At 48.1% G+C, this 22,827-nt stretch overlaps 1 protein-coding gene across 1 annotated transcript in view; it reads right to left on the bottom strand.

Annotated features, from left to right (window-relative positions):
- The window catches only part of PRKDC (protein kinase, DNA-activated, catalytic subunit), a 3,158,350-nt gene that overhangs the window by 2,179,240 nt on the left and 956,283 nt on the right, over nucleotides 1-22,827 (bottom strand). Inside the window, exon 41 of the mRNA XM_078687323.1 lies at nucleotides 16,156-16,363. Coding sequence (XP_078543449.1) covers nucleotides 16,156-16,363 — 208 coding nt within the window. The remainder of the gene's footprint in view (nucleotides 1-16,155; nucleotides 16,364-22,827) is intronic.

Here is a 22,827-nt window from a genome sequence, read left to right as displayed (position 1 = left end):
GAGGGTGAGCGGGCCCATGTAGGGGGGTAGGTCACCAGCGATTCCAAGTGAAGTGATCCGTGTCCAAGTGTCTGACGATAGGGGACAGACGGCGGCGCGAAGGTGCATGAGGGCGGGAGAAGAATAGGAAATAGCAGTAGCAGCGTCCCTGGGCCCGTCCGGCCGCGGACGGGCGCAGACGGGCTTGACTCTGGTGCGACTCCGGCGCCGGCGCGCCCGCTGCGCTCATCCGCTGCGCGGCCGCATAGGGGACGTTTAAATAGGCGCGTGACGCAAGAGGTGGGAGGAGCCAACAGGGCGGGAGGAGTGAATTTTAAAAAAGTGAATGATGGCGTCCAGCGCTAGCAGTCAGCGGGACGAAAGGCTGCTCTTCAGTCAGCAGAGGATGAGGTAATTTAAAAGCAAAGTAAAGCGCCCAGCGCGCGCGAGCCCTCTGCCACAGGGCTGCTCGTCTGTTCACCCAGAGGAACAAAGGGGCGTGGCCTAAATAGGCGTGTGACGCAAGAGGTGGGAGGAGCCAACAGGGCGGGAGGAGTGAATTTTAAAAAGTGAATGATGGCGTCCAGCGCTAGCAGTTAGCGGGACGAAAGGCTGCTCTTCAGTCAGCAGAGGATGAGGTAATTTAAAAGCAAAGTAAAGCGCCCAGCGCGCGCGAGCCCTCTGCCACAGGGCTGCTCGTCTGTTCACCCAGAGGAACAAAGGGGCGTGGCCTAAATAGGCGCGTTACGCAAGAGGTGGGAGGAGCCAACGGGGCGGGAGGAGTGAATTTTAAAAAAGTGAATGATGGCGTCCAGCGCTAGCAGTCAGCGGGACGAAAGGCTGCTCTTCAGTCAGCAGAGGATGAGGTAATGTAAAAGCAAAGTAAAGCGCCCAGCGCGCGCGAGCCCTCTGCCACAGGGCTGCTCGTCTGTTCACCCAGAGGAACAAAGGGGCGTGGCCTAAATAGGCGCGTGACGCAAGAGGTGGGAGGAGCCAACAGGGCGGGAGGAGTGAATTTTAAAAAGTGAATGATGGCGTCCAGCGCTAGCAGTTAGCGGTATTGGGTCACCTTTGTGAGCCCCTGCATAGTGTACCATAGGTACCCAGGGCATAGGTGCATCCAAGGCCTACCAGGGGCTGCAGCATGTATTATGCCACCCCTGGCTGGCCATCCAAACTGACACAACTGGCTGATCACTCAGCTGGGGCAAGGTTGTGTAATCACCCCTTGCTTAAGTATAGTATTCCTATACCTACCATTATATATATAGACACATATATACCTATAAGTCACTCCTATGGCAGGCCTTAACAATCCTGGAGGCAGAGTGCTTGGTTTTATGCGAGATGGTGCTCTAGCATGAGCTGAGCCTGTTTGCAGCTTTCGGAACCATGTCCTTATAGCTGTTCTATGATCTAGCCATACCATATACTCTTAAGTGCATTATAATCCTCGCGGTTATTGCTAACTTTGGTTTGGCTTTATCAAAACATGTCGTGTTAGGTGTCATACGCTTTGGAATACTACCCCCCGCCAGTTCTGGCGGCGGGGGTAGCATTCCACCCTTCTAGAGGGAGAAGACATGTAGTTGTAGCTTTACCCGGTTAAAGTTAAACAGAGCCTCAGCATTACAAAATGGATGCTGCCGCCACAGACACGAGTCTGACCTCCTGCTGCTGGACGAAACTCCGGCAGGGGAGGCCCGGAAAATAGGTTTCCTGCCTTGGGAGGTGCGAGCACCTCCCCAGACAGGCTCTTGTGTATTGGGGCAGGGTGGGTTGAATGAAATGAGAAACTGCCTGGGGCACACAAGGGGCCCCATGCATAGCCCGGTTCAAACCAGTTGCTGGGGTACTCCAGCCTCAGCTCTGGCGCGAAACTGGACAAAGGGAAAGGGGTGTAGCCACCCCCTTCCCTGGTCCCACCCATAGGAGGGACCTAGCAGGTAATCCAGCCCCTCAAATCAGTATATAGGTAGGAGCTGAGTCTAGTGACTTTAGATTATCCTGAACTGAAACTCTGAAACGAAACTCTGGACCTTCGACATTCTACTGCAACTAGAAGACTGAAGAATCTCCCTTGCGGTCAAGGAGTGACCACCGTGTGCAAACAGGCACCACCAGAAACTTGCTGGTTTGCTTCGTCGATGCTCCAGCCGGATCCCGACGACCTAGCGACGCAGTCTCTGGACTTCCAGACTTCTCTGACTCCGACCCACATCCACAGCAAAGCTGAGACCCGTGGCGGACACGAGAGACGTGGGACCGGACATCCTGCAAAACCTGCTTTTTGCTAACTGGGCAGCTTCTGAGGCGTCCTCGAAGTTGTGCATTGGGGTTTGAGAAGCCCCAACCCCGAGCCGTAAGTGCACCGAAGCTCAGCCCTCCACACTCTACGAGTGTCGCGTGGGGCCTGTGCCTGCATTTCTCCTCGATGCGTCTTCGCGCTTGCTAGCCCGTTGGCTAGTGGCCCTCCTGAAGACATCACCTTGAAACAACACCGCTTGCCTGGTTGCTCTGGGCTTGCTTCTGCTTTCCTGTAAAGGGGAAGCTCCCCAGACCTTGCTGGTCTGAACCAGAAGCCGATCTTCCCTTTCTGCGTGGTTTGCCTTTGCCAAGGCTTGTTGACTGCAATCCGGAAACAGACACCGCCAACAGCGAGATCCTTCGTGGGACAGTCCGTATCCAGCTCCTGGTCGTCGCCGTCAACGCCTCCTGGTCCACGTGGCTGCAGAGACAAGCTTCGCATCTTCAGCTGATTGCATCTCGACATCGCCTGGTTCCTTCTCGGTCACTTGCTAGTGACCCAGACTCTGTCCCCTCTGCTTTCAGGTTCTTCTCGACTCCGATCTACCCTTGGATCCACCCGGACATCTTCCTCCTGGTCGCCTGCAGCATCTTCTTGCAGCTCTCCATAGGATTTGACGACAAAACCCGACACGACTTCGCACCTATGCACCCGGCTTCCCTGGGTGAGGTAACACGAGTACTCCGGTGCTCCCGTGGGTAGTAACTATCCAAGTGTCCTAGTTTAACTGGGTTTTCCCGTGGTCCATCCGGAAGGGTCCTAAATCAATTACTTTGTGACTTTTACGTTCCCATTGACTTTCTATGGTAACCCGCGTGTGTGTTAAGACACTGCACACGCGTCCTGTGGGTCTCCTACTCTCAATCCTTTGGTAGTCCTGTGTAGCCCCAGCGATTCTCTAGGCCCTAGGCCTATTCACCTTTCCTGCAGTGGTTCTTATACCACTTCTTTAGTATATGGTTCGTGAGGCCCCTAGGGCAGACTTGTATTTGTGCAACTTATAGTATGCTTATTGAGTAACTTGTGCTGTATCTCGAACTCTGACCTCAAAGAGTGCAGAGGGGTTGTGTTAGTAATAAATACATATATATTTGATATATACCTTGTGTGGTGTCCTTTCATCTGGTATTCAAGGGATTATTATTGGTAAAACAATGGGCTTCACATGCTCTCTGAAGTGTTAGCCTAAGACTGCATTGTCCATGCTACCACTAGGATAGCCGGTCTATAAGGTTTACTTTACAACCATCACCATAAGGGTTGGTTGGACTGGTGCAAGGTGCTCACTAGAATAGTGAACATCATATACCAGGCCAACTTCTCACACTTTGGACTTAGCTAAGTACTCAAAGACTTTTCTGTGTTTCACTGGGTGATTAAGGCCTTTGACGTTCAGAGAAACAATAGGAAGGTTTTCTGCCAGGGTTTTAATCTGAGCCATCTAAGTGTCAGTAATCGCTAGAGGCTTGAGCAGCATTGTGGTGGGAGCGGACGGGAAGGCGATGTCTTTGAACGTGTATTACTGGAAAAGTACCTGCAGCAGGGCATGGGTCCAACTATTTGTGGGTCACTCCTGTGGAAAAGTAAATTTTGTCATGTTCTGTGTCCCTACGCGTCATCCATCATATGTTATGTGTGCATGATTAATATGCATATGTATTCCCCATGTTTGATTATAGACGCAATTATAGTTGTGTCCACCTCTAGTATGCCAGTTTCCAGTTCTCGTGAATACTACGAATATCAGGCCCATGTAAAGCTACGTTGCCACGTTTCTCAGTGTGCACGTTATTTCATTATAAAGTCCCCGTTTCTAGGCCTCAAGAGGGCCCGGACACCAGATTCAGCTCCCGTCTCCTGAAGCCTCGCTGAGGAGCGATACAGCCCCCACCTGTATCCTCGACCCTTCACTTACTTCCTGCCTCGCAGTGCCCGGTTCAGCCTGGCTCTGCCTCTGAGTCCGCCAAGAGTATGTTATGATTCCAGTTATCAGTTCAGTCCTCCTTCTCTGCATTCCTAAGCTACTGAATCGCATCAATAGTTTCCGTCATTGTCTAGCTTTTACGTCTCCATGTAAGAGAAATACTGCATTTAATGGTTATTTAATATTCTTCATCACGCACTACATGTAGAATAATGCATGCTCCAGTCTTAGAATCAAGTTAGCCTTTCCCCTCCTGACTTATAGTTTATATCAACATGTTCTCTAAACATCAGATACTAGATACTGTTTAGGTACATGTCGCCCTGACTCTCCAGACTTCAGTCTCTACTCCTAGCACAGAGTTCATAGCCCCCAGCTTCTCCTAGTAACACGTCATTGCCAGTTTGCGCGCACCACCAGGTTAGAGGTCCCGGCTCTTTAGGTAGCCCCCTCCATGGGTTACACCCCATTCATGACATATTCTGTTACGTTTGCATCACATGTCCATGTATACGCCCTGTTACACCCATTTTTCACCCTTATCTTTCGCGACTGCTACGCGTCACGCCTTCTGCTCCACCCACTGCTACGCCTATTGCAATGTAATGCTATGTGTTTGCGTTATGTATATATGCTCGTGTACTGTTATTAAAAAAGTCATCCTTTTCCTGCTTTTTGCCCGATCCTGACCCCGGCAGCGCTGTCGGGCCCTGCCATCCTATTCCTGTGCAGGTCGTCCTGTTCCTGTCCTTATGCTGTATTAAACCTGCAAAACTCCTACTACCTCGAATCTTGACTCTTATTTATTGAGCTATCTGTTATTCATTTATTCATTCAAAAATAGGGTATTATTTATTTATTTACCACACTCCTCAGGGTGGAATACGTGTGGTGTCTGATTTTGAGCCTGCGTGCTGTATAAGGCATACGAAATACTACATTTGAGCTTAGATCAACAAATAGCCAAAAATGAAATCTGAACAAAACGGAAACAGCCAAAGTTACATTTACCCACAAACCCTGCATCCCCCCTCCCATCCTACCCTCCCCCTCCTTCTCTCCCCTTCCCACCCACCCCTCCCAACTCACCCCCCCCTCCCAGAAAAACTCTAAGACAGGAGTTGCGACGGCAGTACCGTCTAAAGGCAACACAAAGAGACATAATAGAACCGTGTCTCATCAGGAGACATGTGTATAACAGAACTACGCCACACCATAAGTGTAAAAGGAGAGCGTTGAAACTGGAACAATTAAGGCTCGAGGATACTCTAAAAGAGTGAAACTTATAAGCACATGAGTTGCTAATATCACTTAATGTAAGCTCGGAACGTGCATGAACATAGTGAACCATGGTAAGTTTTATAAACTACAGGGCCTAGAGGTTTCCAGTGATCTGCATTATGTAGTGGTCCATTAGGGCATGTAGACAACTTAAACAGAAGAACCAACAGTTCCCAACCTCTAGGGTTGGTGAAAAGCGACTGTGGGTCTGCATGGGTTGTAAAACAGACAGGGACGTAAAGCCAACAGAGAACCTCCGGTGGTTCCGAGTAGGAATTTCAAGTGGCTTGACCAATAGTGTCCGGAGGGTTGTTAGGCAGCACCTCACATTGTGACGTAACCCGTGCAGTAAAACAACTTATACAGTATTAGTGGGCGCGCAGGTTTTTTTTAAACTTTATTTTCCAGTTTTGCAAAAAAAAAAAAAAAAGACAATAATGATACAATGCAGTTGGATGAGCCAGCAGTTGTGAAATAATGTTATGACATAGCAAATAAAAACAAAGATACATAAAATGACAGCAAAGGGTAATGTGTCGTGGACAGAAAACAGCATACACACCCAAGGGCAAGAACAGAGTGCAGTACAATAAGTATACCAGCAAGATCCATACCAACCAGACACCAGGGATAATAACCATCTCGAATAAATAACATCATCGGGATACGAAGAGTAACCCCGTGCAAATCCCATCCCAGCGGCCGCAGAGAACTAGCCTACACCCTCAGGGGAATGCCGGTCTGCACCTGTGAGTCCTGCGCTGCCTTACACCGGGAGATGTAGTCCCTGTATGGGACCCAAATATCAATTCGTCTGGATGAGCTAGGAAGTAGAGTGCTGAATTCCTCACAATTTATATTACAGAACGCAAGGCTGTTCAACCAGGAGTGCAATGTGGGGGTGTGTCTACTGCCCCAAAGCAGCGCAATCTCCTGTTTGGCCAAGAGGAAACCTAGTGCAGCCAGCCTATGAACCTTCCCAGGGAATTTAACCACATAACCTAGAAGTGCAATCTCAGGAATAGGCAGAAGTTGCATGGATAATATGTCTCCCAATGTGGAGTGTACGCTCAACCAGTACTGGTGGATCTTCGGACATGTCCAGGTAAGGTGTGCAAAATCAGCAAAGGGTGGCAAACATTTCTGACAGTGGTGTGGTCTAGAATTGTCAATCCTGTGAGAGTGAACGGGGGTAAAATACATCCGGCGAAGGAACTTAAAATGAAGTCATTTATGTCGGCTGTTCAAGGAGACATCGCTGGTGGCCCTGCAGCAGTGCTCCCACTGGTCATCTAAGATCGGGCTACCCAAGTCAGCCTCCCAAGCCGCCCGATCCCTGGAGTCATCCACGGGCCTAATTGTTCCACACTGTCGATATAGTTTAGATATCAGATGTGCCCCGTCCGGGTTCTGAATCAGCAGAGTGAGGAGGGAAGCTTCCACAGGGGCAGCGGGAAAGGATGGAAACTTGGCCCTGAAGCGGAGCGCACCCGAGTCAGAGTAAATGTGTCCATGAATTATCGCTCACTGAAGCAAGCCTCTTCTGTCGTTGAAAATGCATGTCCGTCTGGGAACAGGTCCCAGAGTGTGTGTACGTGGAATTTCTCCAAAGTGCGATTGATCAAGGTTTCCCCAGTGATCGGGAGAAGGGAAGAGTTAGGCAAGGGTTAGGCGGGGGAGTATAATAAGTCCAGCCCTAAGAGTCTGCGTAGTCTGTCCCAAGCCCAACACGTGGTGGAGACCGTCTGAACATCCCGGGAAGCCCGAGGGAAGGATTGTAAGAAGCTGTCGCGGAAGTACAAGGTCCGCCTCCGGCTTTAAATATGGGATGCGCGCATCCTGGTGGAACCAAGCATTCGCGTAACAACACTGCGCCATCAAATAATACAAATAAAAGTCCGGGACAGGGCGCCTAGTATTTTTAATAGTTAATAACATTCAATTCAGTGTTATCAGTGTTATTCAGTGTTATCAGCAGTATTGGTTCACAGAACTCCATATATCAAAAAGCTCACTGCATTCTCCTGGGCAGCCATCGAGAACTTCAGTCTAGAGAAGAAGGACATTTTTCATCACAATCCGGGATCTCTCAAATTGACAGCATGGCTCGTAAATGGAATATTCCCTTTACATATCCTTTCAGGCTTTATTGCAATTCTTCCTTAAGCCAGAGCACCCTCAACTGTAAAAGCTTAGCAAGCCAGATGGAAGAGATTGTGCATTTGGTGCTGATCCAGAGAGCTGCACCCTCTTGCTTTGGAACCAAATCAAGTACTCCTGTACCTGTGGCAGTTGACGAAATTTGGCTTGAAATATTCCTCAACTGAAGTCAATTAGGGGGCCATCTCTAGTTTTCGACGCACCTCAGACTCAACTTCTTTACTAACCTCAAGAATCAATTTCTTTGAGGGTATTTAAAGGTGTTGCAGTCTATACATACAAGATTGCAAGTATATAATATGAAAAATGGACCGGATACTCACCTTCACACCGTCTATGACAGTAAGTGAAACACAAGTATTCACAATATAAGAGCCATTTTTGTAATTCCAAAAAGACAGTTATTGGGTAGACTAATCCAAAATTCATCCAAAAAGTACCGTAGGAATCTCATGTGAATGAGCATGTAATTCTTAAATCTTACTTCCAAAACCATTTGGTAATGGTGCAGTGAACTCTTCATTCTTTGGAACTTTGAAGGTTGTTGAAATTTTATACTGACTGAACAAAACATTGAAGAGATCAGACTACTTTTGATCCCCTTAAGCCTTCTAAAGAAAGGACAGCCTATTTCTAAGCACGGTGGATGGCTTTGGTTACTACATTCTGTCATTTTAAGGATTGCCAGACACTAAAAACATCAGAGGCTGCTCATTTCACAAGATGTTTACTTGCAACAGAGGCATTGTATGCTGGTGTTCCACTTACAATTGACCTATAAAGCAGCAACAGGGAAGAGCCGCTACACATTTGTGAAACATCATACTGCCTAGACATGGAAATATAGATTAGGTAAACCTCCGTAATCTGTTTCACTAAGGTAAGACTCCTGTTTCCTTCTTCTAGTAAGTTCAATCACTATTCTTAATAAAAATGCTCTATCACATTAATCATGAAATGAATACTGCACATTTAACACTGCTTGCTACTCCAGTTCTGCCATGTAAATCTATGAAAGAACGTGTGCTGAAGAAGAAGCAAGTTACTTACCTGTAACTGCAGTACTCCACCATTGGTTTTGTTCACAGATTCACCTGCGACCCTCTCAGTCAGAGGCTGCTATAATGTATCCATTCACACTCATGCTTTTAACTATCTTAGGTATGGTAGCTCTCAGGGAGGTGAAATATGTGTGCCTTCAATTCATTGGTTGAACTTTGGGTTATTTATAATGATGTGTAGGGGCTATTAAATCAAATGTTTTTCCGTGTATTTTTTATTTTTTAAAGTAAGACTTTATTTTAAGTATGCCAATAGTACAAAGTAGTAGTCAGCGAATCAACAATTACTGTTACACATGCAGTATCACCTCTATGAAGTTACACAGCTGTTTAGCCGACAACTCTCTGGTCCGGCAGCAAATTTGGATAGTGTACTTAGGCATTCCAGGAGTAGGTGCGGAGCATGCAATGTCTCATTTTTATATAAATCAAACAAAACTTCAGACTCTTACAGATCAAATAGTCATCGTTAACCATTACATAGCATCTCTATTGTCACTTGCCGGTGTAGGTGTTGCAGTATGTATCCCAATCCCCTCCTGAACTCCAGGCCGAGTGTTCCCCAGGGCACATGGTCTCTATCTTCCCTCTGCCTCTGTCCCACATCCCAATGTTCATTCATCCAGTTCCCCTTCATCTCCTGAACTGTCTTCCGCTTCCTCAGAAAGAGGTTCGCATAGTCCCCCTCTATATTTATTCCATGCTTTCCAGATCTCGTTCCATTTGCGAGGTTTGGCTCTCAGTTTGTATACTGCCCGTTCAGTTAACATGAGTTTGTCCATTGTTCTACACCACAGTGTCAACGTAGGTATGTCAGGCACTCCTTACCGCTGCGCGATGTCTCGCTTGGCCACCATGATCCCAATAGTTATCCACTGCCGTTTTCGATGCGTCAAGTCGGTTCCCTCCCACACATTCAGCAGACACACACGCGCATCTGGCGTCAATGAGGTCTCGAGGGTTTGGGAGATGGTGCGCATGATCTGCTGCCAATACGTCAAAATGAACGGACATTCCCAAAGTGTGTACAGTAGTGTCCCCTCTTCCCCACATCCCCTAAGACAATACGGGTGATCTGCCCTGTGCATTCTGTGTAGGGCGGTTCTGGTGTAATATACCCTGTGCAGTATTTTGAATTGTATCAGTCTGAATCGAGCCGAAACGCCCGCCTCCTGTGGCGACGCCAGTGCGGCGTTCCAGTCTGTCTCATCCATGGCCCCTAATTCAGTTTCCCACTTCTCCCTCAGCTTGAGCAGAGGGTCCGGGAGATTATTCAGCAATTTACGATAGGTGAGTGAGGTGGCGCCTGTTTGCATAAAATCTGTGAGCAGTCTGTCTTCCAGAGGCGAGGAGTCCGGGACAGTCGACCCTGGCTCAATTACTGCCATTAATGCATGTTTTATTTGTAAGTATCGGTATGTTTCATTGGGGCCCAACTCGTATTGCTGCTGCAATTGGGAGAAAGGGATCACACCCGCAGCGGTCCATAGATCTCCTACTGTCGAGATTCCAATGGTGTCCCATTGATTAAAGCCCTTGTATGTTCGAAGACAGCCTAGGCGCTTGGTGTCCCATAATGGAGTGAGCTTAGTTATGACCCCTTTCCATATAAGTCGCGTCATTGCCCTGTGCCACAGCGATACGGTATGTTTGGTTGGGCCGAACAGCGTCGCCGTTTGGCTAGAATTGTAGAGTGGAGCCAACATACTGTATGTTCCTAGTTGCGCTCTATCCGCTAAATATGCTGGGTCAGCATGTGGTGCGTGTATCCACTGATTAATGACTTTGAGCTGTGATGCCCAATAATAAAGCTGCATGTTTGGCAAAGCTATCCCTCCGTCGTACCACCCACGATTGAGTTTGGCATGTGCTACTCTGGGTGGGCGGTCTCCCCACAACAGGTCCGTCATCACCGCTGTTACTTTTCGGAAATAGGAAGGCGGTACTAAGACCGGAGTGTTTTCCAGTACATATAGAAGGCGCGGTAGAGCCATCATTTTGAATAACGCCGCGCGTCCCAGTAGTGTGAGAGGCAGGGCTTTCCAATGTCTCACATCCGCCTTCAGGCGGGCAAGTGGGGGCAACAGGTTCTTATCATAGAACACATCCGCATTACGAGCAACGTGTATACCCAGATATTTAAATGAGGTGTCGGCTATCATCAATGGCAGCTACCAGGAAGAGTTGGTTGCGGACCTTTCAGGACATAAATGACAGATTTTGTCCAGTTGATTGTGTACCCGGAGGTCAGACCATGAGCGTCACATATCGCCAATAACTTTGGAATACCAGCCATCGGGTCTGATAGGTACACCAACATGTCGTCAGCGTACAGGGAGACTCTATCCTCCCATCCATCACCCCATTGCAGTCCTTTCAATAATGGGGTAGTCCAAAGGGCGGAAGCCAGTGGTTCCAGTACTAGCGTGAACAGCAGGGGGGATAGCGGGCACCCCTGGCGCGTTCCCCTAGCCAGGGGGATCGTTCGGGAGACGTGGCCATTGGCCGTTACATGTGCTACAGGGTTCGCGTATAATAATTTAATCCAGGAAAGGAACTTGAGGCCGAAGCCCATACGAGCCAATACCGCGAACATGTACTGCCACTCCACCATGTCAAACGCCATCCTGGCATCTAATGACAGTATGGCCGCTGGCTCCGACAGTCGATGGGCTCGCGCCAATACTCCGTGCACCCACCGGAGGTTCAGTGTTGTGCTTCTATGTGGCATGAAGCCCGACTGATCCGGGTGGATTAAGTGCGTCAGGTACGGGAGCAGTCTGTTCGCTATCAGTTTCGCCAGAATCTTCGCCTCAGCGTTAAGCAGGGAAATCGGGCGGTATGACGTACAGTCTATGGGCGGTTTACCTTGTTTTGGGATGGCCACTATGGTTGCCACTCGTTGATCCAGGGGTAGAGTCCCCACCTCCCGGCATTCCGTGAACATGGCCAGCAGAGGTGAGCTCAGGGTGTCCGTCATAGCCTGGAACCACTCAATCGGAATCCCATTAGGGCCCAGCGCCTTGCCTGTGCGCAATGCGCTAATCGCCGCTCGAATCTCGTCCTCCGTCAGGTCTGCCTCTAGATCAGACACTGCCTCCGGCGGTAGAGTCTCGACCCGCGCATCCTGAAGCGCCGACATTGCCGCTTCAGCCGTAACTATGTCTCTAGGGGTGTAGACATCTTGGAAGTGATCAGCTAAGATTTCTATAATCTTAGTGGGACATGAGTGAAGTACCCCATCGGAGTCCTTCAATTGCAAAATGTGCCTAGTGCCCTCTTTTTTTTTATCTAGCCATGCTAGTAGTTTACTGGCCTTGTCCCCTATGTCATACACCCTATGTGTGGTCGCCTCAATATTGCCTAGTGTTTGTCGCCTGAGGAGATCGTCGTGTGATTGCTGGCAAAGGTGGAGTGAGTGGAGTGTGTCCTCTGACGGGTGCGCCATATGGGCCGTATTTGCTTGTTCTAGCTTCAGTTCTAGATTTAACTGCTCCTGCTTTTGTGAGCGCTTGTGTCCCGCTATTGTTGCGATCGCCTGCCCCCTGAACACTGTTTTGTACGCTTCCCAGAGGGTCGTCGGGGAGGCCACAGAGTCTGAATTCTCCGAAAAATAGTATCTAGTCGCCCTTTTCAGATCCTTATGGATGCGAGGTACTTTAAGGTACCCCGGGTAAATTGGGTAGATTCTCCTGCGGGCTATCGCCGAGCATGTCAGATTCATCGTCGAAGGGGAGTGGTCCGAGATACCACGGGGCCCTATCTTCACATCAGTAATCGTGAGGCGGCCGTCCCCCAGTGTAAGGAAATAGTCAATACGGGACAGGCAGTTGTGAACGGCTGAATAATAAGAGTATTGCTGATCCTCGGGGTGCAGACACCGCCATATATCTACCAGACCCTGTGCTTCTAGGAACTCACCGAATCGGGATGGACCGGATGTGGGCGCCCGAGCCGGGAACCTATCTCGCGCAGCATCAGCCACCGCATTAAAGTCTCCTCCCACCACTAGATCTCCGTCAGGGAGTTCTAACAAGAACCTTCCTAGGTCCGGAAGTGCGGCCGCATGTAGTGCTGGTGGGATATAGACAGACACCAAGTTAAGGGATGTTCCCTCCCACTGTCCACATGCTGCTGCAAAGCGGCCATGAGCGTCAGTCTTAGTAGTCTGTAAAATGAATCGGGATGTCTTCTTCATCCAAATGCCCGTTCCCCTGGACCCTGACGTGAAGTCTGAGTGCACTATCATGCGGTACCCTCGTCTATCCAGAGCCTTGCTGGCCGCTCCCACCAGATGAGTTTCCTGAAGGAGGACTAAATCGTGATTCATCCTTTTGCTACTCTGGAGCACTAACCCTCTCTTCACCTTGTCTCCCAGACCTCTGACATTCCAGGACATCAATCGCAATGGTGGCACAGGCCCCGTGTCAGGACTGTCTACTACGGTATCGGACTGTGACATATGTGCCATTGTGTGCCTACAAATACATACATGAGACCGACATGGTGTAGTGTCAGCGCAGCTGTGTTGCATTTACTCCCACGGATGCACTCACTCGCATGCAGAGATGGGCCTTCCCTCCCCGGGCCATCGCTGGCCTGGCCGGTGTGTAATCTCCGGCGTACTGTGACTATTGCTACCTTTTGTGCATTCTGCAGAGTCAAACATTTCAAACAGTTAAACCTTACCATACCCCCAAATCCCTCAACTCCCCCCCTCCCTGCTCCCCTGCTACACGGACTCAAAACTGCCCGCCACCCCAAATTAGCAGAGTGCCTAACCCCACCCAAAAGGAAACACAGAGTTACTTGCTCGTTGGGGGTGAAGAGTACTCCGGAGTCAGCGACCCCTCATACCCTCTGCAGAGGTCCACAGCCCAGTGTCCATGGCAGCTAGGGCAGCAAGCACATTAATAATAAACAAGGGGTGTCTTGTATCTGCCGGGTTATTAATCTTGTTCCTCCAGAGTCCCAGTCGCACTGTCTCTCATTGGCGAGCGCCGTTCGTCTTCCGGTCCCCCTCTGTTCGGACGTCTTCTTGGTCCCTTACATTCTGGCCCTTTTTTGTTCGTCCCACGCGGCGGGGTTGAGAGGCAGGCCGCCAGCCGTCCAGCCAGTCCCGGGCCACCTCCGGATTATCAAAAAAACACGTTCTGTTTTCCGCCACCACACGCAGTTTAGCCGGGAACAACATGGAATATTGGATCTCTCTCCTCCTGAGCTCCTGTTTTACGTCCAGAAACGTCTTTCTTTTCCGGGCCACTTCAGCCGTGTAGTCCGGGAAGAAGGCCAGTGTGGAGTTCTGAATCTTCACAGGGGGGGACACCCGCGCCGCCTGCAGAATGGCATCTCTATCCCGGAAGTTAAACAGTCTCGCTAGGATAGGCCTCGGAGGCGCCCCGGGTTTTGGCTGGCCACTCGGTACTCTGTGTGCTCTTTCAACCGAGAAGAACGCCGACAGTCCTTTGGGTTGGAGTTGTGACTTGATTACTTCTTCCACGAAGAGATCAGTAGCTCTAGTTCCTTCCCATTCGGGAACTCCAAGAAATCGTATATTGTTCCTTCTAGAGCGCCCTTCCTGGTCATCAAGCTTTTCCTTTAGCATTTTATTTTCTGCCGTTATTTTCTCCATCGCCGTCTGAAGCTCCGAGACATCCTCCACCAGTGATTTCGTAACCAGTTCCAGCAAACCCACCTTTTCAGCCATTTTGTGGAGATCCGCTCTGATAAGGGTTATTTCGGTAGAGATTGAGCCTACCGTGGTCTGGACTTGCGTAAGTGCTCGCATCACATCGTCAAGCGTCGCTTTTTTAGTCCCCGCGCCATCCACCGTTTTTCCGGAGGCATGTCTTCCGTCTGCTGGAGGGGACGCGGTTTTGTCACATGTGTAGCGTTCAATGCGTGTTTGCGTTGCTCCGCCTCTGGAACCTTTACCCGCCATGACGTCTAGTAGTGGTCGGTTAATTGTTTGTACAGTTAGCCTGTAGGAAGGACGGACTACGGAGAGGGAGGGGGGGGCGGACCAGTCTCGGTTGTGGTCCAGCCTGTGGTAAAGTTGTAGTGCTTAAGGCAGGCCACCAGTACAAATCAAATGAGGGTCCGTATCTGTGATTTTATGAAGCTGGAGCCTCGGTGGTCCGTCCCCTCCAATCGCACCCCCCCCCCGCGTCCCCGGCCCCCCAGAGTTGCAGCTGCGGCACTACGTGGAACCCCCGGGCTGTAGTATGCAGTGACCGGTTGCAATTGGGGACACTCACGTCCTTGGCCGCCTCTGGTGGTTTTGGAGCGGGCCAACGTTGCTCAGCAAGGCGTGATATCAATGATTCCCAGGCCTGGGGTCAGTTAAGGAACGGTCGGCGTTTCATGTGTCCCTTCATGCACCGCTGCCCCCCCGGTCCGTTTCACGGCGGTACCTCCAGGCTCCAATCAGGCGCGCTGTCCCTCCAGTTCTGGCATGGGAGGGGGGGGGGAGGGGGCTCTCCAGTCCGCCCGCAACCCCAGCTGGTCAGTCCCGCTCCGCCGGTATGGGTATGTGGCGCCTCACCTCTTCAATGCCGGCCGTTGCAGGGTGGCGTTCTAGCCGCGATCACCTTCACTGCCTTTCCAGACGCGCTGCGTCCGTCGGATCCTGACACGGGCACAACAGGGGAGATACCAAACGTCAGCTATGGCTCTCCCGACGACGTTCTCGGGCCTCGGTCACTTCCGGTCCTCTTCTGCCGTCCAGGGCTCACTTCCGGTCGGCGCTTCCGACCACTGGGCTCCCTGGTTACCGGCCCGTGCTCGGGCCTCGCGGACAGTCGGTCAGATCTCCGTCACCCGGTGTCCAATTTTCAGCCGGATACTTGCCGCTTGTGCCGCCCGGTCCCGGGCCTTCGGTTCCTCCGACTGAGGTCTAATTTAGCCACGGATAATGGTACGGATTAATGGAGAGGCCGCTTCGTCTGCCGGAGCTGGTATTCTAGGCTGCCGCCATGCTTGGCTGCTAGCCACGCCCCCTTTTCTGTGTATTTTTGATGATATTTGGCCTTAGTGTTCTTGGTAAGTCTCAGTAGGACTCCTAGCTTGATGAAAGTGAATTCAAATATGTGAATCCATGAAAGATAGCAACACTGGCGAGCGACAGTGAATTAATTTGTTTCCTACACAAAATATGTAAGAAATTCTTTAAACTGAATTTTTCGTTGGGCAATAGCTCCATGTTAACCTTTTAGACCAAATTCCCCTTTGAAGATAGAAAAACAAAATACAGATTGTAAGTGAAAGTGATTTAAGAATGCACTGTCTTTATGTTAAAAGCTGTAAAATAAAAAGGGTAGCATCAACAAAATAATGTTAATCAGTGTAATGTTGACCTGATAAAAGCCATAATTAAGGCATTTGAGGAAAAAAAAAACCATGAGATGTTAGAGAATCTCTCTGTCTTATCAGAATGCGCTTACCTTTGTAAACCTGCTCTTCAGTGTGTCCATTATGTTTAAAATGATTTTGCAAAAGAAATCTTTCAGCGCATCCAAGCTGCAGTGCCAAACCAGCGTAAGTAATGAACGATCCATGTATGACTGACGGGTGGTGTTAGAGAGAAGGTCATCATTCAGGAACATTTTGTGCACTGTATCAAGCAGAGCAATTTGCTTTTCACAGTTACTCCTAAAGAAAGTTGCATTAAATATAAAAGTTAAATTTTTTTCAATATCCTAAATCTGTCAGAAAAATGTTAAGCCGTTAATGTAAAATATTTTACAGCATCATGACTTCTTTGGTAATTAGTAACCCCCATATTAATGACACAAAAAAGGCTTTGAAGTGGCCATGCATCTCTTCTGTGCATCATCTGCAAGTAGAAGTATACACATATCCTTAGACAAGAAGTATCTACCCAACATCTTACATGGAACCCTCAATAATACGTTACTGAAAACCACTATGATACAGTTTGCTTTCCACCAGTTCCTCCTTCTGATGCTCCTCTGTTACCTAAAATGAATTTTTCATGGTCTGGGATCAAGGTTTCTGCGTGCCTCTGATGTCATTTGAGATGTCATCAGTGATGTCACTGACCATGTCATGAATGATGTAATATGTGACATCATCACAGTGCACTGCGGGGGCGCAAGTTTTAGTTAGCTCAACTAACTATAATGGCCACATTTCTCTGGTTTTGTATGAGTGAAATGTCCAACTAACTATAACGTCCCTAAAACCTATGATTTTGTAAGTGAATTTCCGTGGTTTTTTAAATGCTAATTTCCAACTATAACATCCCTGAAACCAATGTTTTTTTTCAGTGAATGTTAAAGGTATATTAAATGATAATTTCGAACTATAATGTCCCTGAAACCTATGTTTTTTCAGTGAATTTCTAAGGTTTTTTAAATGATAAATTCTAACTAGGACTATAGAGGTAGGACGTGTGAAGAAAGATGAAGAAAGGCACAGAAAGAAGCAAGATAAATGCAGAAAGAGGCAACAGAAGTCCAGAAAGATGAAGAAAAGTGCAGAAAGAAGCAAGAGATATGCAGAAAGAACCAAGGGGCAGATGTATCAAGTGTTTTTTTTTGTCGCAAACGCTGCGAATCGCAAAATAGCAGCGTTTGCGACAAAAAAAAGGGAAACGGTATGTATCATGCAAAAATCCTCGCAATATTAAGGAATCGTAAATTTTGCGATTCCTTAATATTGAAGAAGCAATTAAGAAATCGCAAATTGCGATTTCTTGAAATGCTACGTATGAAGCATTTCAGTTTTGCGAATTTACTCTAAGAAATCGCAAATTACCACCAACTAGTAGTTGGTGGTAATTTGCGAATTCTTTTACAAATGCACTTTTTGCAATTTGTAAAGGTGCCATGTGACGCTCATACATGCCCTTAGGGCATGTATGTGCGCCATATGCGCACACATGTCAATTTCAGAGGTGCAGCAGGGTGTCCTTGAGACACCCCTGCACCCTTGAAATTATTCTCAATTTGCGATTAGCAAATTGCGAATCGCAAATTGAGAATAAATTCACATTCATTCCTATGGGCCTCCTGGCCCAAAGAAATGAATGGGAAATTATTCCTTAATTGCGATTAGCAATTTGCTAATCACAATTAAGGAATTTTAAGAAATCGCTAAAAAATAGCGAATTTCTACATACATACCATTTGGCAATTCTCAAATAGCGATTCCTTAAAAATCGCTATTTGAGAATCGCAAAAGGGTATCTTGATACATCTGCCCCCAACAGAGGTGCAGGAAAAGGATTTGTTGCAAAGTCATCCTGTGCATCCAACTTTTTACTGACTAGTACTGTTGATAACTGACTCTTGACTAATCAGGCCCGGAGCCAGTGCTATGCTGAAAGACACTTAAAATACAGTGAAAACACTTACATACACAAGGGTACACTGTGGGTTGGGGTACCCCTGTGATTGGCATGACCTCCCCTATAAGGCCCTAGTACATAATAAGGCAGGGGGATTAAAACTATCTCTAAGTCATAGGTGCAAAAAGAGGCAAGCTAGGTGCATAAACATGCAGGAAAGGTGCAGAAACAGGGAACAGAGGTGCAGAAAGAGGCAAGCGAGGTGCAGAAAGAAGCAAGAACAGTGCAGGAAGAACCAACAGAGGTGCAAAAAGAGGCAAGAGGGGTGCAGAAAAATGTAGGAGGGGTGCACAAAGAGGCAAGAGAGGTACAGAAAGAGGCAGGAGGGGTGCAAAAAGAAGGAAAAAAGTGCAGAAAGAGGCATGAGAATTGCTGAAAGTAGCAACAGATGTGTAGAAAGTAGCAACAGATGTGTAGAAAGAAGCAAGAGAAGTGCAGAAAGAGGCAAGTGAGGTGCAGAAAGAAGCAAAAGGAGTGCAGAAAGAACCAACAGGGGTGCAGAAAGAAGGAAGAGGAGTGCAGAAAGAAGCATGGAAAGTGCAGAATGAAGCAACAGGGGTGCAGAAAGAGGCAAGAGAAGTGCAGAAAAGGCAACAGAGGTGCAGAAGGAGGCAAGAGAGCTACAGAAACAGGTAAAAGGGGCGCAGAAAGGCAAGAGGGGTGCAGAAATTTGCAAGAGAGGTGCAGAAAAAACAAGAGCAGTGCAAAAGAACCAACAGAGGTGCAAAAAGAGGCAAATGAGGTACAGAAGGAGGCAAGAGAACTGCATAAGAGGCAAGTGAGTTGCCGGAAGAGGGGTGCAGAAAAAGGCAACGGGGATGCAGAAATTTGGAACAGAGGTGCTGGAAGAAGCCAGAGCAGCAGGTTCTCGGAAAAACTTAGATTAGCTAAAGCCAAATGTAAAACGTTGGAGCGGAGGTGGAGGCAGGACTATGCCCCTGAACTCAAAGCAGGCTATAAGATAGAGATAAAAAAATACCAGAAATTGGTAAGATTAGAAAAGGGCATCTACTTTAAAAATAGAATTGAGTCAGCAGGCAACCCCACCAAAGAACTATTTAGTATATACAGAGAACTCACGACTCCATCCAGGCTCGAAGCTCAAGATATCTACTCTACTGAGCTATGCGATCTTGTAGCCGATTTTTTTGTGGATAAGGTGGACAAAATTCATGACACTTTTACTGCTGGTAACAATCTGTTAACCAGCCCTGGGGTTACTGAAGCTGTCTCCACACAAAGATCTCGGCGTACATGCTTTTTAACGCCTGAAAGAAATGAATTACTAGGAATCGTTAAGAGCATACAATCCGGATCTCCATCTGACGCATGCCCAGTGGCGCGGTGCAAAGGAGTTATGGAGAGCATGCTACTTGACCATATTAGCCACATGGTCACCTTATCTTTCCAGGAATGTCATGTACCTGAAGCGTGGAAAACTGCTCAGGTTATTCCCTTAAAGAAGAAACCCAACATCCCCATTTCACAACTTCAAAATCTCCGCCCCATCTCCCTTCTACCCTTCTGTGCAAAGATTGTGGAAAAGATTGCCAATAGGCAGCTTATGAAACATCTAGAAGAAGAAGCCCTTCTCCACTCATCACAATCGGGATTCAGAGCTGGCTACTCGACGGAGTCGGCCGTTCTGTATTCCACCGAGCGCATTAGGCAGATAGTGGATGAAGGCGAGACAGCTGCATTAGTTTTATTAGATCTGAGTGCAGCGTTTGACACCGTGCTGCACTCAACGCTGCTGTCTCGCCTGATGGAGATGGGGGTGACAGGGTCAGCGCTGGCCTGGCTGCAATCCTTCCTAGCAGACAGAAGTTTTCAGCTGCACTGTCCACCCTTCAGATCTTCCCCACGTAAGGTAAGCCACGGGGTTCCCCAGGGCTCAAGTTTGAGCCCCACCTTGTTTAATATCTATATGGAACCCCTGGCTCGCGTGGTGGAGGTATTTGGGGTGGACCTTGTTAGCTACGCTGACGACACACAGCTGGTGTTTAAGCTCACACCCGACCACAGTGAAGACGCCACCAACTTCTCGAACTGTATGTCAGCTGTGGCAGTATGGATGAATGACAACTGCCTGCGCCTTAACGGCGAAAAAACTGAGTTACTGGTGGTCGGGAGAGCGACATCAACATGGTCGAGGCTATGGTGGCCTATTGAACTCGGGGACCCCCCCCATTCCGAGAGAGTCGGTAAGAAATCTCGGCGTTATGCTGGACACCGACCTCTCGTATAAGACCCATGTTAACAAAGTCACGGGGAGATGTTTTGGTTTACTTAGGGTCCTCCGTAAGGTCTTAGATCTTCTTCCTGCCGCAGCTAGAAAAACTACTGTCCACACCCTAGTGACTCCGCACCTCGATTATGGAAATGCCATGCTGATAGGGCTAAGTCAAAAAGCACTTCACCAACTTCAGTGCGTGCAGAATGCTGCCGCACGTTTAGTACTTGGCCTTCCGCGCAGAGCTTCAGGGAAGTCCGCCCTGGCCAAGCTCCATTGGCTTCCTATTAAGGAGCGAATTAAATTTAAAGCCCTCTGCTACGCGCATCGCATTGCCCAGGACAAAGGTCCGGACTATCTAAAGAACCTCTTGACCATACATCGCCCTACTCGGAATTTAAGATCCTCTGGCGCGATGCTGTTTAAAATCCCCCGTATTCTCAGGGCCAGAATGGGCGGACGCTCATTTAGGTACTTAGCCTCCAAACACTGGAATGCTCTACCGCTGCACCTTAGGATGGAGCCATCTGAAATGGGATTCCGGAGGAAATTAAAAACATTCATTTTTCCCATTTTGTAACCCCCCTGCCTGATAACATCGGTCCTCTGAATAATTTATCAGTGGTTAGCGCGGGGACACACTGTTCTTTTGTGTAGCCAGGCGCTCTACAAATGATTTATTATTATTATTATTTAGTGCTGAAAGAACCAACAGAGGTGCAGAAAGAGGCAAGTGAAGTGCAGAATGAAGCAAAAGAGGTGCAGAAAGAGGCAAGTGAAGTGCAGAATGAAGCAAAAGAGGTGCAGAAAGAACCAACAGAGGTGGAAAAAGAGGCTAGAGGGGTGCAGAAAGGGGTAGGAGAGGTACACAAAAGGCAAGAGGGGTACAGAAATAGGCAGGAGGGGTGCAGAAAGAGTAAGAGAACTGCAGAAATAAGCAACAGAGGCGCTGAAAGAGGCACGAAGATTGTAGAAAGAGACAAGACAGGTGAAGAAAGAAGGAACAGAGGTACAGAAAGAGGCAAGAGTGGTGCAGAAAGAGGGAAGAGAGGTGTAGAAAGGCTAGGGAATTGCACAAAGAAGGGAGAGGGGTGTAGACACAGGCAAAAGGGGTGCAGAAAGAAGCAAGTGAGGTACACAAAGAGTCAAGAGAGGTGCACAAAGAGTCAAGAGAGGTGCACAAAGAGGCAAGAGAATTACAGAAAGAGGCATGTAAACTGCAGAAAGAGTCAAGAGAACTGAAGAAAGAGGCAAGTGAGATTCAGAAAGAAGCAAAATAAGTGCAAAAAGAAGCAACAGAAGTGCAGAAAGAGGTGAGGAGAGAGAAAAGAAGGATGCAGCAAGAAACAAAAGAAGTGCAGAAAGAAGGAATAGAGGAGCAGAAAAAGGCAACAGACGTGCAGAAAGACGTAAGAGGGGTAAAGAAAAGCAAATGAGGTGCAGAAAGAGGCAACAGACGTGCAGAAAGAGGGAAGAGTAGTGCAGAAAGTATAAGAGATTTGCAGAATGAGACAAGAGAAGTACAGAAAAAGAAAGAAACATGCAGAAAGAAGCAACAGAAAGAGGCAAGAGAGGCTCAGAGGGAAGCAAGAGTTGCTTGCACACCATTAGTACCAATTTAACACCCACATTTAGCAATAAGTAACAGGTGACCATTCTAGCTTTGCAAAGGGCTTCCCACCAAGCTGTAACACTTGTCACTGCATTTTTGTTAACGTTTGAGCCGTTTGAGCTAGAAACAAGGCCTTTTTTGTTCAAATCTGCAGATTAGGGTGCAGATGCTGAATTATGTGGCTAATGCAGAAAATGTATAATTGTGCGAAAGTCGGTGCAGCCAAACAGTCACATAATTCCAGTGGCTCTGCCCATAGCTCTGACTAGGTCCACAAGTGGTCCTGAGTGATTCCTTCTTTTTTTGTCTGACTGAGTTCATAGTTGAGCTTCTATGGAAACGAGGAAGCCTAAGTCTGCGGTTACCACTCCACAACACAGACTACTATACCACATAATTACTCTCCGTAACACATAATCCCACTCTACATAATTCTTATAAACTAAATACCACATACTTTCTATCCACATAATTTAATGGCACAACATACCACATATTTCCACTACACACAATATAAATCCACTTAAAAAAAACATTAGTAGAATTTTTTTGCATTTACAACGCCAATAGCTCGAATTCTCTCAACTGCGAACCCTATTACATTTCAAACACTTCTTTAACTAGTAACCGTGTTTGCAGAGTGGTGGAGAAAGGGTGCTGGGCCTCCGACCAGCGCTCAGTAATTCCACTGCGTAGGACTTACAGGAGGTACCAGGAGGGCTTCATCGCCCCCAAACAAAGTCCCTCAGGAGTAAATTGGACTTCATCCCCCATCCAGTAGTCTGGCAGGAGACGCGTTTGCAGAGCGGTGGAGAAAGGGGGGAATGGCCTCCGAAGACGTCTTAGCAATCCCACTTTGTGCGACTTACTGGAGGTAACAAGAGGGGTAGTTGGGCCCC

The sequence above is a fragment of the Lissotriton helveticus genome, chromosome 4_1, assembly GCF_964261635.1.
Source record: "Lissotriton helveticus chromosome 4_1, aLisHel1.1, whole genome shotgun sequence".
NCBI lineage: Eukaryota > Metazoa > Chordata > Amphibia > Caudata > Salamandridae > Lissotriton > Lissotriton helveticus.
Note: the sequence above shows the minus strand (reverse complement) of the source record. Positions and strands in the feature narration are given on the sequence as shown.